Source organism: Terrapene carolina, unplaced genomic scaffold (assembly GCF_002925995.2).
Source record: "Terrapene carolina triunguis isolate 2854851 unplaced genomic scaffold, T_m_triunguis-2.0 Scaffold193, whole genome shotgun sequence".
NCBI lineage: Eukaryota > Metazoa > Chordata > Testudines > Emydidae > Terrapene > Terrapene triunguis.
In genome coordinates this window covers 3,103,280-3,122,022 of record NW_020664544.1, presented here as the reverse complement: position 1 = coordinate 3,122,022, position 18,743 = coordinate 3,103,280, and the positions used below count along the sequence as shown (strand labels likewise).

The 18,743-nt window shown below is 45.8% G+C and overlaps 1 protein-coding gene across 1 annotated transcript; it reads right to left on the bottom strand.

Annotated features, from left to right (window-relative positions):
• Window positions 1–1,382: 1,382 nt before the first annotated feature.
• On the bottom strand, window positions 1,383–17,661 carry GSDMD (gasdermin D). Its single transcript, XM_026654686.2, is given in 10 exon segments — window positions 1,383–2,078; window positions 5,604–5,677; window positions 7,713–7,890; window positions 9,384–9,523; window positions 9,793–9,812; window positions 11,463–11,611; window positions 12,815–12,983; window positions 15,094–15,268; window positions 15,969–16,201; window positions 17,507–17,661. Coding segments are annotated over 9 exon segments (1,347 nt in total). The 5' UTR covers window positions 16,180–16,201; window positions 17,507–17,661; the 3' UTR covers window positions 1,383–1,847.
• Window positions 17,662–18,743: the final 1,082 nt, after the last annotated feature.

Below are 18,743 nucleotides of genomic sequence, written 5' to 3'. Positions count from 1 at the left end.
AACCAGACAGAGACCATACAGATAAACAATAGGGAAGTGGGGACCATAATGACAAAACAAAGAAATGAGGATTTCACAACCACAACTATTGATAAGTGATTTCTTGACCAACAGGATGCTATCAAACTAAGTTTTCTTTAGCCAACTTAAAATCTGTTTCTTTATCTGGTGATACTGGGTGCCATTAGGACGGGATCTCCTTCTTAACAATCTGATATTACATTGTTTTAATGTAATTTAGATGGAATGTGAGGATGTGACTTTCTGCTTCTCAGCTAATGGCTGCTGCTCGGCTGCTCTTTTAATCTGGATGCAGACGAAGGCCTGAGGCTTTAGGCCTTACAATATGGCTGCAGACAAAGGCCTTATCCTTACAACCTCACCACCTTTTCCTGCACAGAGTGGCAGGCATGTACCAGGGCTCAGATGGTATGCCATGTGATCTAATTTGCTGTGCACTTGTGCAGGATCATTCCATAGAGGATTTTGGGATGCCCTTCACCCTTATTTGGTAGCACATGGGGCAATTTGTCCCTTTCCTCACTGTTACACACTGCACACCAAAAAGAAAGAGAGTCCTTGCAATTTACCACAGTAAAGTCATGTTGAGATAAGTGAAATTATTCCTTTTTACAGACAACTAATGTATTTTATATCCAATTTCTAGACCTTTGTCTGATAGACCTGCAGTGCCCAGAGATATATCGTGTCATCCATATTTAAGCAAAATTTCCCACTGAAATCAATAGTGAGTTATGCTTAAACATGGATGGCAGGTATGGCCCCTAGAAATCAGTTTCTTTTCATGAGTACCCCAAAAGAAACTTTTAGTCTTGAGCTGCTCCTGGACAGATATTTCAAGCGACCCTAATGAATATCATGCTTTAGGGCAGGGGTGGGCAAACTTTTTGGCCTGAGGGCCAAATTGTATGGCGGGCCATGAATGCTCACAAAATAGGGGGTAAGGGCACAGGAGGGGGTGAGGGCTCCGGCTGGGGGTGGGGGTTCTGGGGTGGGGCCAGAAATGAGTTCAGAGTGTGGGAGGGGGCTCCAGGTTGGGGTGCAGGGGGGGTTAGGGCTCTGGGGTGGGGCTGGGGATGAGGGGTTTGAGGTGCAGGATAGGGCTCCAGGCTGGGACCGAGGGGGTTGGAGGGTGGGATCAGGAGTGGGGCAGGGGGTTGGGGTACAGGGGAGGGGTGTGGGGGTGTGGGCTCTGGGATGGGGCAGGGGATGAGGGGTTTGGGGTGCAGGACGATGCTCCAGGCGGGGACCAATGGGTTCGGAGGGCAGGAGGGGGATCAGGGATGGGGAAGGTGGCGGGTGAGGGCTCTGGCTGGGGATGAGGGGCTTGGGGTACACGAGGGGGCCCTGGGCTGGGATCAAGGGGTTTGGAGGACGGGAGGGGGATCAGGGGATTGGGATGTGGGGGGCGGTGGGCCTCAGGAATGCAGGCTCCGGATGCTTACAGCAAGCAGCTCCCAGAAGCATGTCCCACCTCCAGCTGCGAGGTGCAGCCAAGCGGCTCTGTGCGCTGCCCCATCCGCAAGCGCCACCCCTGCAGCTCCCATTGGCCGGGAACCGTTGCCAATGGGAGTTGCGGGGGCGGCGCCTGCAGATGGGGCAGCGGAGTAGGGAAAGCACCCAACCTTGCTCCCTGGCTGGAGGGTGGGAGCAGGGCAAGCCCCAGACCCCGCTCCCCAGCGGGAGCTGAGGGCCGGATTAAATGCTCTGACGGACCGGATGTGGCCCATGGGCCGTAATTTGCCCAACCCTGCTTTAGGGTGATGATTTGTAGCTCTTTGTTGACCCACATTTTTTATATTTACACCCTCCCACTTAAACTGGTATCACTCACTTAGAATCCACAAAGCATACAAGGCTGCATACAGTGCAGTTAGGTTTGATTGGGCTTCCTTATTCCACAGGTAGGTGAGAGAGGGTCTGTCTGTCTGTGGAATCAGTCCGCAGGTATTCATCATTTCTGCAGTTATGTTCTTTTCTTCTTCTGGCAGAGAAGAGGCCAGGCTGAAGATTCTTTCTTTGTCACTGGAAAGAATCCACTCCATGATGCCATCCATCTTTGCACACACACAAAAAAAGGAACCATGAAACAAAGGGTAAGGGAAGACAGTAAAAATGACTTGAAAAGGCAAATGAAATGTTTGTTCATAAGCTGGGACATCAGCTTACTGCCCTAAACCTTGCTGGTTTGGAGTCTGTAACTGTATCAAATATACAGGGAGAGGAGGAGAGCAGAAGCAGTTATATTGATCTTTGGAGAGCAATGGGCCACAGTTTTCAAAAGTGATTAAGGGATTTAAAACTGGGCAAACAAAATCACGAGAGCCTCTGATTTTCAGAGGGCGAGTGCTCAGCGCTTTCTGAAAATTGGGACCATTTACGGTGGTTCAGGCTGAGCAACCCAAATCACTAGTTGCTTTTGAAAATCTATCAGATCTGTAGGGCACCATTCGCTAGTATATTGGTTTTCATGACAAGTATGTGAGAATTCCTTTAGTTAACGCATGTGAGGTCAGGTGTCATTTCATGCATAACCTTATTAGATTGGAATCACTAGGAAAAAATATTTTTCCTTTTGTCAAACCTGGGGAAATGCTGCACTCCTTACATTCATTTCAGTAGGAGGTTTATCTGAGAAAAGACTGTAGGATTTACTTCTTTTAGGTATGATAAGCTTAAGGGAGTAAGGTGCCCAAATCCCATTCATTTCCAATGTGTTTTGGCATCTAATTCACTTAGGCTCCTTCAAAAATCCCACCCCGTACAATAGTGAGCTGGTGGAAATAGTCCAGTTCCTAATGAGCTCATAATCCACACCACAAATAGCACCATCACCTGGCACTGATTGGTCCCCCTTGTTGGCAGTGTCAGCAGAAAAGCCAAAGACGGAATGGGCTATTTTTCCTAAGGTGATACGTCCAAGTCAGGTTTAAAGCATGATTCATAGGTTCTAAGCCCAGAAGGGACCACTGTGATCATCTAGTTTGACCTCCTGTGTAACACAGGTCATAGAACTTCCCCCAAATAATTCCTAGAGCCGATCTTTTAGAAAAACATCCAATCTTGATTTTAAAATTGTGAGTGAGGGAGAATCCATCACGACCCTTGGTAAGTTGTTCCAATGGGTTATTATTCTAACTGTTAAAACTTTATGCCTTCATAGAATATCAGGGCTGGAAGGGGGTCATCTAGTCCAACCCCCTGCTCAAAGCAGGACCAATCCCCAAACAGATTTTTACCCCAGTGCCCTAAATGGCCCCCTCAAGGATTGAACTCACAACACTGGGTTTAGCAGGCCAATGCTCAAACTACTGAGCTATTCTTCTCTTTCCAGTCTGAATTTGTCTGGCTTCAACTTTCAGCCGCTGGATCATGTTATACCTTTCTCTGTTAGATTGAAAAGACCTTATTAAATATTTGTTCCCCATGTAGATACTTATAGATTATAATCAAGTCACCCTTTAACCTTTTCTTTATTATGTTAAATTGATGGAGCTCCTTGAGTCTATCACTATAAGGCATGTCTTCTCATCTTTTAATCATTCATAGATCATAGAATATCGAGGTTGGAAGGGACCTCAGGAGGTCATCTAGTCCAACCCCCTGCTCAAAGCAGGACCAATCCCCAGACAGATTTTTGCTCCAGATCCCTAAATGGACCCCTCAAGGATTGAGCTCACAACCCTAGGTTTAGCAGGCCAATGCTCAAACCACTGAGCTATCCCTCCCCCCCTTTCATGGGGCTTTTCTCTGAACTCTCTCCAATTTATCAACATCCTTGAATTGTAGCCACCGGAACTGGACATGGTATTCCAGCAGCTCACACCAGTGCCAAATACAGAGATAAAATAACCTCTCTGCTCCTACTCAAGATTCCACTGTTTATGCATCCCAGGATTGCTTTAGCCCTTTTGGCCATAGCATCGCACTGGGAGTTCATGTTCAGCTGATTATCCACCATGACCCCCAAATCTTTTTCAGAGTCACTGCTTCCCGAGATAGAGTCCCCCATCCTGTAAGTCTGGCCTATTTTCTTGGTTCCTAGATGCATACATTTACATTTAGCCATAAATGCATATAATTTGCTTGAGTCCAGCTTACCAAGCTCTGTATCAGTGACCAGAATAATGGTGAGACTGGAGCGTGTGGAAGGTTGTACTGCCACTGTACTATTTATCTGTCAGTGTATCTACCTGGATCTTTGATATTTCTAAGGTATTACCATTCACAGAACAGAATTAAAAGTTTCAGCCTCTAGGACTGCTTATCTGATGCCTTTCGCCAGCACTAAATTAATCCCAAAGAACAATAAATAAAAACTAGCTAGCAGCCCTAGTGTGAAAGATATTATCACAGACAGCATTGATAAACATTTTCTAACCAAGCAAGGGACAGCCAACACTTTTGTACTCTGCTGTGTGCTATTCTTGAGCAGACTAGGTATTTACTCTTGTTTCTTTAAGTAACAGGCTCACTACAGATGCAGAGAGGAGCATAAATCCAGAATGTTCTCAGTCCATCACTTTTTACTGCAGATATGTCGGCAATAGAGTAGTGACGGATGTAAGGAACCATCTCTAGCAGAAGATACATGGAGACAGATTCCAAAGTGGGTAGATTAAGTCTTTGCCTTATGCCTGAAATACTGTGGGAGAGGCTACAACTCGCAACAGTCTATAACCTGGACTGGGAATATTGAGGGAGGAGATCTTTGAGGAGATCTGTTATTGGAGACCTAATGCAGCCCTGAATTAGTCAGCCGGATACACAGATCATCACCGCCTTCTAGCCACCTGATACTGTTTTAAGATCTAGGGAACAGGAAATGCCTGAATTCATAGTGCGTCCCAAGCCACTTTGAGTCATCTCATGGTATACACCTAGAAAAAGAATGGGTGTGTGTTTGGAGGTGGGAAAATGGAAGTGACTGGGTGTCCTATAACTCTGGCTTGGCTAACATGCTTGGCAAACGCTGCTGGCTCTCATTGGGGGTGGGGGTAGGGAAGAAATCAACTGAAGTATTTTAGTGGAGGTGGAGGCAATGGTTTGGTGGATTCTGACCCATCACAGTCTCTGTCCACATCTTAGTCCATGGCTTCCTGCAAGGATAAACTGGAGATTAAGGGCCTGACTTTCTAGAGCTCAGTTCCCATTTTCGAAGGGGTCAGCACATTGAGGGCTGAGCTCATGGAAAAATCCGGCCACCAGTGTGACACATGGGATCTGCTGGGTGCCCAGCTTTTTTAAAATCTGGCCCCACAAAATGAACAATGGGGCCTTTTTCTCACTAAAACATTCACCTCCTACAGGTGTTCAACCTCCAGCTAAAAAATCCACTCCTACATATTGATCCACACAAGAGGCAGCTGTGAGGACATAGGTCAAAATGGCTCGGCATGGTTGCTCTGCAGTTTGTGTTGACTATAAAGGAAGCATCTTGAGCTCATATAGCACCTTGGTGAATCTCAGATGTACCATGCCTGCCAAACATGCTGCTGGATGCTGTCCTGGGCTGTATCAATCAGCTTTATTGCAGTGTTAACTAGTAAATATTCAAAGATACGAGTGTGGGAGGATCTTACCAGCTCAAGCTGCTTGGCCACCATGTTCTTCTCTATGCAGGTCACAAGCAGGGGCAGCACTCTAAAGTCCAGATCTGTGAAAATTAAATCAGAACCTCAGGGAGAGTCAGAAAAAGAAAAATGCTCGGTGTGGTGTGCTTTAGAGTGGAGCTGTTGAAAGTTCTGGGTGCATTGTAATAATTCGTTAATGTGATTCATGCTTTTAAAAATGCAAAATACCTTCTTTTTTCAATTGTTCAGTGCAGGTGAAAAATGCCAGATTATCAGCCCTTGAGGCTGAGAGTCCTACCTGCATTCCTGTGGGAGTGACAGGCAGCCCATCCCGCGCCCACCCGCTCAGCCCGGGGGGCTTCTCGGCAGGGAGAACATGAGCCGGCGAGGCGGGTCACTGCACGCTGCGGAGCGAGCGGCACTCTCTGCCTGGAGTCCGGGGACTTTCCCCTAGGTGGGCTCGGGAGCCCTGGAGGAACCAGCGTCCTCAGCATGTGGCCTAGAGAGCAGGTCTTCAGAACGCCCTTTGTTTCTCGAACAGGTAGAGTGCAAATGGCAGCAATGTGCAAGCTTCTGTGCACATCTCCCCAGTCCCTACTGATGCGCCTCAGCCCTACACACTACAAGAAGGATATGGAAAAATTGGAAAGAGTCCAGCGGAGGACAACAAAAATTATTAGGGGGCTGGAGCACATGATTTACGAGGAGAGCCTGGGGGAACTGGGATTATTTAGTCTGCAGAAGAGAAGAATGAGGGGGGATTTGATAGCTGCTTCCACCTACCTGAAAGGGGGTTCCAAAGAGGATGGATCTAGACTGTTCTCAGTGGTGGCAGATGACAGAACAAAGAGTCTCAAGTTGCAGTGGGGGAGTGTTAGGTTGGATATTAGGAAAAAGTTTTTCACTAGGCGGGTGGTGAAGCACTGGAATGGGTTACCTAGGGAGGTGGTGGAATCTCCTTCCTTAGAGGTTTTTAAGGTCAGGCTTGACAAAGCCCTGGCTGGGATGATTTAGTTGGGGATTGGTCCTGCTTTGAGCAGGGGGTTGGACTAGATGACCTCCTGAGGTCCCTTCCAACGCTGATATTCTATGATTCTATGAGCCCTGATCTGAAGGGACCACTACTTGATACGAGAGAGGAATTCAATCTCCAATGTCCATTCAGGTCTGGTTATAATTAAATGGTGGTGTTAGTGATGTGTATTCCTGTCCACTAGGAACTGGACTGAGACCCACCAAACACATTTTACATAGGCCACTAGCCATCGGCAGGGGTAATAACTCCAGGGGTATGAAGCAGAAAACATCAAATAGGGCCTGGCATTTTAAGTTAAGCACTGGAAGAGGTTACCCAGGGAGGTTGTGGAATCCCTGTCACTGGAGGTTTTTAAGAACTGGTTAGATGAACATCTGTCATGCATAGTCTAGGTATACTTAATCCTGCCTCAGCGCAATGAGGTGGGCTAGATTACCCTTTGAGGTCCTTTTCTGCCCAACATTTCTCTGATTCTACAATTTTGCTCTGATGTTCAATATCCTGCTGACCCTTCCACTCCCTCATTATGCTGGGTTTGTACTTTCCTGACATGATGTAACAGTAGTGCAAAGTCAGCTGCTTCCAGCCTGTGAAAGCCTAGTTTCCTGGGATAAGGTGAACACTGCTCACTATAGAACTTGATACTTCTAGTGAGATTCCATGATAGCATATAGGCTGGACTTCTTGCAAGATGGATTGGAATATCTTGCGTGTGCTTCTGTGCATATCCCAGAAACTCAGCCAGATTTGTGTACTACTTGAATATAGACAGTGCTGGCTGAACAGCAATATCAGTTGCTGAAAGAATCAGTAGAAGAGACATCTCAGGTTGGGTTTTCTCAAGTTCTCAATACAAGATAGTCCTGATTTTGAGAAAACACAAGACCAATAGAAATTCTACATCCCACTGAAAAAAATCAACCCAGGAAGCTCAGATGAGCAGATGGGTATATGCTTATTTAGATCCAACACATAAAACTACAGAACTCTATGTGGAAAACCTAATTCTTCATGCTTTCCCCAAGCCATAAGTTTTTCAAGCAACTTTGGAACTGTCTCTGCATTGATTGACATCTCCGTACCTTCTAAAGAAGAACACAGGAAGTGTACCGGTTGCAATAATGAAGGGGCTTCTTTTCTCTGATCCTCACAGAAAACTCCTAAATCATGAAGCAAATTTTCCACCTGAGGCCGGAGAATTTCATCCAACAAGTCCAGCATTGAGTGCTTAGGTTGACCCCCCGCCAAGAAAAGCTCCAGCTGGTGGTAAAATGAATAAAAGAAGGGGGGGGGAAGGGACAGCTGTCAGTCAAAGTTTAGTTCCTTCCCCTAGAAGATTGGCATTTTGTGTGTGTGTGCGCACGTGTGTGCAAACATGTATGACATAGATACCTGTCCCCTTAGCAGTGTACTGGGACCACTAGACAAATGGGAACAACTCTCAGCTGTTAGCCATCAGGCAGGATGCAAAACTGTGACTCTAAATCCCATTACTAATTTCCTGAACCATCCAGTCCCACAGTCAGTGCAATGGTTAAAGTATTTTTGACCCGGATTCTCATTGACATTAAGGCCCCTTTACGTTCCTTTCATTTACATCAACTTTAAGGCATATTTACACTGCCAACATGGTGTAAAAGGAGTCTTAGCGCAAATGCAAATCAGGATCTATATTTTAAACCCTTCCTTTTGGTAGCTCACAACTGTCTAACAGCCTGGTCTACACTTCAAAATTAGATCAACTTAGCTATGTTGCTCAGGGCTGTGAAAAATTTTGCTCCCTGAGCACGGTGGTTAAATTGACTTAACCCCCAGTGTAGGTGCAGCTAAGAATTTTTCCATTGACCTAGTCACCACCTCTCAGATAGGTGTATTAACTAACGACATTACCAGAAAACCCCCTTTCATCAATATAGGACATGTCTGTACTATGACACTACAGCAGCTGTAGTGTAGACACACCCATCAGCTTAGATATTTTCCTCCCAGCCTCCTAACCTCTGTGTGGGATTTTCCATGTCGCACCATGATCTAGCCCAGAGGTCCTCAAAGTGTGGGGAGCGCCCCCTTACGGGGGTATGGAGAATCGTCCAGGAGGGTGCAGTGGGGCCCAGGCCAGCCTCCACAGAGGTGGGGAGGGAGCACCACCCAGCCCCTCCCCACCCCCAGGTCTGCTCCAGTCCCGCCCCCAGACGTGTCCCCAGCTCCCGACCCCATCCCTGCTCCCATCCCCAGCCTCAGCGTGGCTCTGCTCCCAGCCCTGCGCCAGCCCCCAGCCTCAGCCACTGACCGCAGCTCCGTTCCTAGCCCGGGGCCGAGGCTGGGGGCAAGGCCGGGAGTGGCTCAGCTGCTGGTCCCCACCACAGCCTGGCTGTGGGTCTGCTCCCGCCCCCAGCCTTGGTCCTGCTCCTGGCCCGAGACACACCACAATTGTAGCCCCAGCCTCAGCCCCCTTACCCCTGTCCATGTTCCCCCCCAAGCCATGGCCCTGCTCCCAGCCTAGGCTCCGGGGGGCATGGACAGGGTTGAGGGGGGTGTGACCCTCAAAAGTTGGGGACCGCTGATCTAGCCCATAGCTCTGTTATATCTGTGGTGGGTTACAGAGTACTGTAGTGGCCAAGCAGTTGGAGTGACGAATGTGTCTCTAATCTCTATTTAAGTGACACTTGGCATGCATTCATTTCACAAATGCACAATCAATGTGTTTCTTGGCTTAATGTGAACTTGTCAAATGAAATTTAAACAGCACATACCACAGTTTTAACATCTGATATAACATCACCATCCTGCAGAAAGCTCTTAAAGGTTCCCAGCAATTTGATCCTGAAATCCTGACTCAGAGACATCAGCGGCTCACATTCTCCTTTGATGGTGTCCTTCGCTTCCTGAAATGCTGGTGGTGGGTAAAAAGCAACATGCATCAGCACTCAGCCAACCTACTCACCTAATGTGTCAATAAGCTACTCTACCAAGTCTGGCAATGGTGTGATGCATACATCAATGTGGTCTAGTGCTAAAGCAAGAGAGTGGAGTCAAGCAATTATATTTTCATTGCAATGATGCTGACCTATTTGGAAAAAAAATGTGAACTAAAATCAAAACAGTAAAATAAAAATAACAGAGCTAATACTAGACAGCCAAATACTGAGCAGTGCTGAGCACCTGTGACTTTGGAGACAGGACTCCTGGGTTCCATTCCCAGCTCTGTTATGGGTTCATTTTGGGGAACTTGGGCTAGTCATTTCAGTTCCTCCATCTGTAAAACGGGGAGGCTGATATCCTCCTCATAACGGTGTTGTGTTGACTAATTGGTCTATGTTAATCACTTTGTGCGGTGCTAGATATATTAAAAGTATTATGACTTCTGCAGAGCCCCTTTTCAAGCCCTCTGAGATCAGAAAATCAGAAGCAAAATATGGAGAAAGGAATTAACAGCATGCTGCTTGCCTGTTAGTGAAGGCTTTAACAAATCCTTGAAGCCTGAAATGAGAAAAACACCAGTTTTATCATTGTACTACAATTAAATTGAAACAGAAGCTTAACAATAATATGTCCTTCTCTGTGGCCCTTTCTCAAGACTGTCAGAGAACTTTACAAGCAACCATTAACTGAGCTTCACAACCCCCTAGGAGCTAGCAATAGTCATGGGGGACTGTGGTTATACCCATTTTACGCCGGAGTTTACCAAAATCCAGAGAAGTTAAGTGGCTCAAGGCCACCCACCCAACTCAATGGCAGAGCCAGGAACAGCCCAGAAGTTTGACTCCCCTTCCTTTTCACTAACCGCTAGACCCGCCCTCTAATGACAGTCCAGATATGTTCCAGGTAGCTTTATCCTACAGCTGTATTTTATGGGGTCTTCACTCATAGTAAATCTACTAACTGATCATTTACCTCCATCCATTGGTACTGTCATATGAGAGTCCCTCTTAAGAACCCATGTCCAGATGTCATTCTTTCAACCACAGTGATTGATTTGAGAGTGTCTTTCTATTATCCCTCTAGGTCTCCACTCCAAATTTCCCTTTCTTCCTGTCCCAGAAACATTTTCTGGAATGTCTCATGGCTGGTAAATTAATTTTTGGCTCAACAAAATACCCATGCTGACTCATTTTGACTTCAGCCATTATGAGACATGCCTGAGATGCGCTGCAGAGAACCACTAGTTGAGAGATGCTGAGGAGAGGAGGGGAATATAAATGATATGAAAAAAGAGAGCTAAGAAAGCTAGAAGTTACATGTAGCTAGAGTAGGACAATAAAATAAATTGCTTACCATCAAAACCAAATGAAGGCGCACTGGCATCTGGAGAAGAAAATAGAAGTTGTTATTATTAATGATATTTTGACCTTCTCATGCTAGGATCTCAAAGTGCTTTCCAATCACTCACTAATTAGGACCTCAGCATACGTGGAATCCTTGTAAATTTTATTATCCTCATGTCAACAGATCCGGAAACTGAGGAACAGAGAGGGTAAGTGACTCGCCCAAGGTCACAGTAACTCAGTGGCATACAGGCCAGGAGTCCTTGTAATGGTAGCATCTGAAGTCAGAGGACATTCGACCCCTACCAAATGAAAGTGGTATAGACTTGTGCAACCCTGACCCATGTTATGTAATCGGGGCCAGGAAACAGAGACCAATCCCTTTCCAGCGCTTCTGAGAATCATACTTTTAGTCCAGGTGGGACATTCAGCCCCCAACTCTAGCCACAAGATACAACTGCCATGTTTCATCTAATATTGTTGTGAGGAAAGAGAAAATGCGCGGTGGTTTGGGCTGCAGAAAGCAAGATAAATATAACTGCATTAAAGTTGGACCCATTACCCCACACCACATGTGACTTAATGGTTTCAATGCTTAGCTTAGATCACTTACAGACAAATATTTTCTTCTGGATTTTCAGGGGCTGTACGACATATGCCAGCACTGTGCCCTGAGGAATCAGCATCATCTTCTTTTTAATGCTCTTGCCCTGCCCCTATGGAGTCAAACACAGACGCAGGACTCCGGTAAGATTCCTAAGGCAGGTCAATAAATCCTCAAGTGGGTACTTGACAAGTACTGATTTTTGGCAGAGTCTATGGGGGGAAGGGGGCAATTCTCCAGCTCCTTCATCCGAAACAGGCTTTTGCTTATTTATGGCTTTTAGACAAGGTTGCTTTGGAGCAAGTTTGTCAGGAGGAAGGAACAAGCTGCAGGAAATAGCCTCCTGTTACGTGCCTGATTTCAGCAGAGCAAAATGCCCTGTAAACCTAGTCTCTTCTCTTCCCACCCCACCTCGAAATCTTTGTGTGACTTTAAGTGTTGGCGAAAGTATGGCCAGTGGATAGCTCAAGAGCCTTGGACATGATGGGCACCAGCAGCATCCCGGGCTGCGCTTCCACACTGCCCCCTGCTGGTGTGCCTCAAACCTCACCTATTGAGACAGTCCCTTGGAATGAGAGGAGTTCTCATTCAAGCCATGGACTTATCTTTGGAGTCTGCCTGTAAGTGGGCCAGTTAGAACCAATCGTGTTGTTGGTTTTCACAATACCTGTCCATTGAGAACTGGAGTGAGAAGCCTGCCTTCCTTTCCCCCACAATCATGTCTTTTCCCACTCCATGAGGCCTGGTGTGGCTGTTGCTGCATTCATATCTACTCCACAGCCCTGGTTCTGTGACCGTCAGAGACCTTTAATTGGCCAGAGGAGACATGAGGTGCCAGGCAGCAGTCCCAGACTGGGCAGCAAGATACCACGATGGGAAATTAAACCAGAATCTCATGCATGATGGCCATACAGAACACTGCCACCAATGGCAGTGAGTGCCAATGTTGTACTGACACCCGCTCATGAACTTTTTCTACGGTTGTGTCACTTCTGTGCAATATGTGCTTCAGTGTGTGGGGTGCGGATGACACCAGCCGCCACTTCCTCCACGCTGCTAGTGAGTGACTAACGGAAGAGGCTGTTCCTGGAAATGAACACCTCTGGCGGGCACATAGAATTAGAAGGAAGATACATTTATTTTTACTGTTGATTTCATTTGTATATTTCACTAATTCAGTGCTCCAGGTGCCTTCCTAGGTGATCCCAGTATCATGCTCTTTGCAAGCGGGTAGGAACACAGATGTTAATACAATGGCTCCAACCACAGCTGAGTCGGAGATCCGACTGAAATGACACAGTACAAATGCACAAACCTGTATTCTACCTATTTCCCCTGCTGTGATCATGACTTTGCCTCCTCCCTGGCTCATCTTCTCAATGAGCAATGGTTCCTTTATCTCAAAAGCCTCAGTCACGACATACAGCTTCATCCTACGGGAGCCTGAAAATTCTTCTATGAACTTGTGCGACGTGTCAATTTTCCTGCAGAGGACACAGGGTAACAATGAGAACATCATCTGCTCTTACTACAAAGGGTCTCAGCCCTTGTGCTTCAGGGCATCTGCCAAATACTAACTGCATCTGGTTAGGAAAAAAACATTTATGAGTTGTTCCTAGTGTAGCAGGAGGAAATCTTTACACCTTAATGCTCTATTTTAGAAACATACATGGGCCTAGGCACTCAGACACTATGTTGACGAACAATAATGAATGTATTTACCCTGATGAAATCCCTGTGAGGCAGGGAAGTGCTATTATCCCCATTTTACAGATGGGGAACTGAAGCACAGGGAGGCTAAATGAGTTGACCAAGGTCACATAGGATGCCTTTGGTAAAGTAGTAAATTGAGCCCAGGCCTCTGCAGTTCTAGTGCACAGTTTAACCACAAGGCCTTCCTTCCTACCTGCACAGCCCTGCAGGATTCCCAGGGCCACAGGGACTGGGAGTGCTGTCCTCAGTCCTTGTTGGAGAGGAAATGTCATAAGTCACTCCACAGAGAACACTCTGGCCAGCGAGGAATTTGTTTCACCTGCCAGAGGGTTGCTGAGCTCCAGCCAGAGGTTTACCTTCCTCAGCTAGCAGGATGGTTTCTGTGATGCAGGGTATCCAGGGGCTAGGAATGGGATTAAATGCTGTGCACTGTTGTATTCATGTTGGGATATATGGGCCCAGAAGGTTTAAGGTGTTAACATGACCTAGTCACTGTCCAACATTAAACAGTTTTAAACCAGGTTTGGGGTTTGGTAATATAGAAACTTCCGCATGCTTATTACCATGGCAAAAGCAATATTAACGTTTTAGAAACTTTTATTAAAGACACAGAAAAAAGGAAAAATAGGTAAAGCATTTGAAATTTAAAGTATTAAGGAAGGCTTTCATTTCAATAGTTTCCCTTATTCCCTTTCCCTTTGTCTGGAGAGAATTTTTAGAAGGAAATCCCTCCTACTTTCAGTCTTTTAGATGGTATTCAATAGCCTAATAATGGTCTTGTTTGGGTGGAAAAGAGAAGAAGAGTTTAAATGGGCTGGTGTTGTTGTTGGTGCTGTTGTCAAAGTCCGGTCATGCTTCCTAAAAGAAAGACAAAACACTCACAAGACGGGAGAGAAAACAACGGCAAAGATAGAAAATGCCACTTCTGCCTCTGGTGTTGACTTTTATTTGCACTCTTCCTGCTGAAGAAACACAGGTGTGGAACATGATTTTATTAGCCACTCCGAGACCTGGCAAACGTATACCAACCTCGGCCTGTTTGGGGCATTGCTTTTAACTACCTCTTTGATCGCAGGTTTACAGCAGCGTTGCAGAATATGCAGTCTAGGCTGGCTAAGCCAGGCTCTTAATAGACAGAAGGAAAAAGGAGAGAGAGAGAGAGAGAGAGAGAGAGAGAAGAAAAGAAATAAGATGGGGAAAGAAAAGAACACCAGGGTCCGGGGAGGGAGGATAACCAAGTCTCACATCCCAGGTGGCATTGGGATTTATCATCTGGGTCCCTCTCTCTGGCCCAGTCTGGTTGGGACATCTCTTGAGATTAGGACAATAAAGTCCCAAAGATGTCACAGTGGATCCTGGGTTCCCAGGAGATGGTGGAGGTGACAACCATGATGGTAAAGCTCACTTCTTCTGTACACCCGTCTCCCAGACAGCAGTTGTGAAACATCTTTAGATTTTCCCCCAAAGTCTTTTAAGGACCCCAAAATGGGAGTGGTGGGTGGAATAGCCCCGCACCCTCATTATTTCATTCATAATTAGGCCTAATTTTTTACACACCCATTTTGGTTTATTGATTTCTGGTCTCACACTTCCCTTGTTTATCAGGTTTAATATTTGCATACTCCTTGAATTATATTAGTAGGCCATTTTGTTTGTAATAATTCAGTCTGTCTGTCTCCCTTTTGTATCTTTCCCATCAACATTTGTTGCAACAGGTCATTGTGACATTTTATAAACTTTCACTCACTTTTAACCGTTGAGCTCACAATTACTCAGTTTGCAAGTCCATTATTGCAAAAGTGCCTGGCTGTGGGAAGTAGATCTCAAGGAATGCAAAGGCAAGTCACTCCCAGAAGAGGTAAAATAAAAATCCATACTCACCACTGCCCTTTTTCAACCACATAGGCTTTTCTCACGGATATCTGAGACACAGAGAATGAACTCTTCCCTGAGCCACCAACGTCCACCTCAGTGATCTGAAAGGGAAAGCTGACCTCTCCTCCTACTTTCCAGTCTGTGGTCTCGGAGTATTGTAACACATCATCATATTGCACCTCTTGGGAAACAAACTTAATCAGGTTTCGTTTATTGCAGAAACTCTTATTTGTACTTGTTTCTTTAAGCTTTACCTCATGCTCTCACCGGTGGCTTTCCACGAACCCTCAATATACCCAACAAAACCACTGCTTTCTTAGATGGCTGGAAACTAGTCTCTCCCAGGGAAGTTGGAGTCGACCCAGTGTACACCAAAATCCAGGCAGGGATTTGTGAGTGACCTGTGAGGTCTAGTGGTCAGTCAGAACATAAGACTGAAGAGCTTGGATCTCCTGAGTTCTAATCCAGGCTCTGAGATTAACCCACCGTGTGATCTTGTGCTTGTTTCCTTGTGGCTTAGTTTACCCATCAGAGGAAACAATATAAAAAATACTTACCTAGTGTACCTCCCAGGAGGGTTGCGAGGGCTTAATGAACTACTGTTTGTAAAGCACTTGGGATCCTTGAATGGAAGATGCTATAGAGGGGCACAGTTATTAGTCGCAGGGCCGCCGGGGGGGGGAGCAAGTGGGGCAATTTGCCCGGGGCCCCACAGTGGCCCCCACGCGAATATAGTATTGCAACTTTTTTTTATGGAAGGGCCCCTGAAATTGCTTTGCCCCAGGCCCCCTGAATCCTCTGGGCAGCCCTGATTAGTTGACCCTTTCCCAAAATAACTGGTGATCACTTGGCAGCCCTTTACGTCTGAATTCAAGTCATACCTGCATCCATAGTTGTTCCTTCTTTGAATACGTCTGTAAGTTTGTAGGAGGTGGCGAGATATTTTCTGGGTTGCCAAGGCAGCCTGGACTGTTCCTTCATGACCAAAGCGAAGGGTCTGTAACTATCGGCACTAGCCAAGCTGGATATAGGAATGAGCCTCCCGTCAGAGTCCAGCTCTTTTGTGAGCTGCTTGGCCACTCTAGCAAACATTTCCAGCCACTTGTAGCCAAATCTGGTTAAAGATGGGACAGAAGGAGGAAGCTGATGGGTTAACAATGTGTTGAAGGTAAATGATTGGAATACATGAAGTTAACATAATAATCCTGCTCATCTCTTATGATCTGTAGATTGCAAAGCACTTTACAAAGGAGGCTACTATTAGTTATTGTCTGTATTATGGCAGGACCTAAAGGCATCAGCTGTGATCAAGACTCCATTGTGCTAGGCATTGTACATACATATAGTAAGAAACAGTCCCTGCCCAAGGAGTTTACATTCTAAATAGATAATATAATCAATACATTACCTCGCTCACAGGAGTGTTCTGAAGGTTATTTAATGTCTACATAGTGGTTTGTAATCTTTGTCTGACAGGCTCAATATAAATGTGATCTATTATTATTATCATTGTTATTACTTACATTCCATAGTAAGAGCTTCTGAAATCATAGAATCATAAAAGATTAGGGTTGGAAGAGACCTCAGGAGGTCATCTAGTCCAACCCCTACTCAAAGCAGGACCAACCCCAACTAAATCATCCCAGCCAAGGCTTTGTCAAGCCGGGCCTTAAAAACCTCTAAGGAAGGAGATTCCACCACCTCCCTAGGTAACCCATTCCAGTGCTTCACCACCCTCAGAGTGAAATACTGTTTCCTAATAGCCAACCTAAACCTCCCCCACTGCAACTTGAGACCATAGCTCCTTGTTCTGTCATGTGGTACCACTGAGAACAGCCGAGCTCCATCCTCTTTGGAAACCCTTTTCAGGTAGTTGCTTAACTGCAGCCTTAAAGAAAACCCACCAAATATAATGAGAGTTGTTAACACTGCTGTTTGAAGAGCGATACGTGACACATGATTTCCTATGGAAATTTGGGTTCAGGCTGGACTAGCTATACAAGCAATGTATATCGTGGTCTCGTCGGAGTCCATAGTTGATTTTCTTTTTTGTCCACCTCCTGCAAATTAACTATTTCCTGCAAAATGTGGCATGTCTGGCAGTGCCTGCTCAGGAGAAGCCCGGGACTGGAATAGGTTGGAATAAGCAGGTGGTGCTGCAGATCGGGACCAAGGCACACTGATACAGGAGCAGGGCCCAGAGCTGGAATAGCAAGGGGCTGCAGGTCGGGATTGAGATGCATTGATAGGGCTGTATGTAGGGGGCCCAGGACTGGAATAGCAGGGTGGAGTGTGGGAAGGAATCAGGACTGAGATGCATTGGCAGAGGTGGATGAGAGTCCCAGGACTGAAAACACAGATATTGAAAATGGGAATGAAAAAGAGATTTCTGTCAGCATGTTTTAAAAAACTGACGTACCTGGACTCTCACGCCTCACTTGTCCTGTATGTGGAGATAGTTCCCAACGGTCTTAACTGTGAGGAAAGGAGACGTGTGATGGCACCAGACTGTACAATACGTTCCCACCAGCGAACTTCTGCCACTGAAATTGAAATCACCAAGCAGTGACTTGCTTTACGTTCTAGGCTGTGCTTACTCACAAAGGGAAGTAGTTTACTGGCACTGGATTGCTTCACTTGGTATTTTCTCCACATGACTGTAGCCTTTTATTTTATTTAAAGTGAATTTTGTAATATGGTATTGCACCACTGTGGGGTCAGCTCTGGTCACTATAGTTTCAAGCTTAACAGAGTGAAAAAGTCACCTCTGCTGCTTGCTTTAGATTTAGAGTCTGTAAGAACACATAAAGAGCAAGGGTAGTGACCACACATATATTCACAAGTACAAGGTATCTGTTTTACAAGTTTTATTGAGTTACGGAAGGGCCCCTGAAATTAAAGTTATGATTACCCAATGTCGTGGAAAAAGACACCCACGCATTGATTTTAGTTCACAGACTCAAGCCTGAGGCCAGTTTATTGCAATACATACCAACGCGTTGGGGTAGCAATCCGAAAACTACCACACCTAGCACAGCACGCAGGCTGCCTTTATTCCGTCAAACCGCAAGCATAGTACAAAGAATACTTCATTTATGCGAAAATAAGAGTAGGGGTCTGTCCTTCTTTCCCAGTAGCTTCCTCATTATTTACGAGAATTGGGTGCCTATTGGGTGGGGGGTTTTCTTGGTGGTTTTCTGAAATGGGTGGTACTTGGCACCAGTTAGAGTGTTGTTCTTGTCAAGGTACATATTGTTTTTTGCGGGGTTTTACGGTTAAGGGCATAGGGGTTTATTACAGGAGGCCCAAAGATGATATATGATTGGCTGGTTGGCAGATAGCTGGAACTATAGGAGAAGTTGGCCTTTACTAGAAGGAATTTCTTCATATAAGCTGTTATTATGTTTCTTCAACAAGCGGTTATCATGTTTTTCATCAACAAGCAGTTATCATGTTTTTCATCAACAAGCGGTTATCATGTTGCTAAGGCCTTTCGCATTGCTTCCTTCCCCTCCCTCTTCTGGTCATAGCCCATGACTGTATTTGGCAGGGAATTGTACATCTTAGTTTTGTTCAGGTTCTGGCCTGTACTGTTCTATGAAAAGGCCGTCTGTATAGTCAGCTTCTGTCAGAGGGCCTGAATTTGGGCCTTCGGT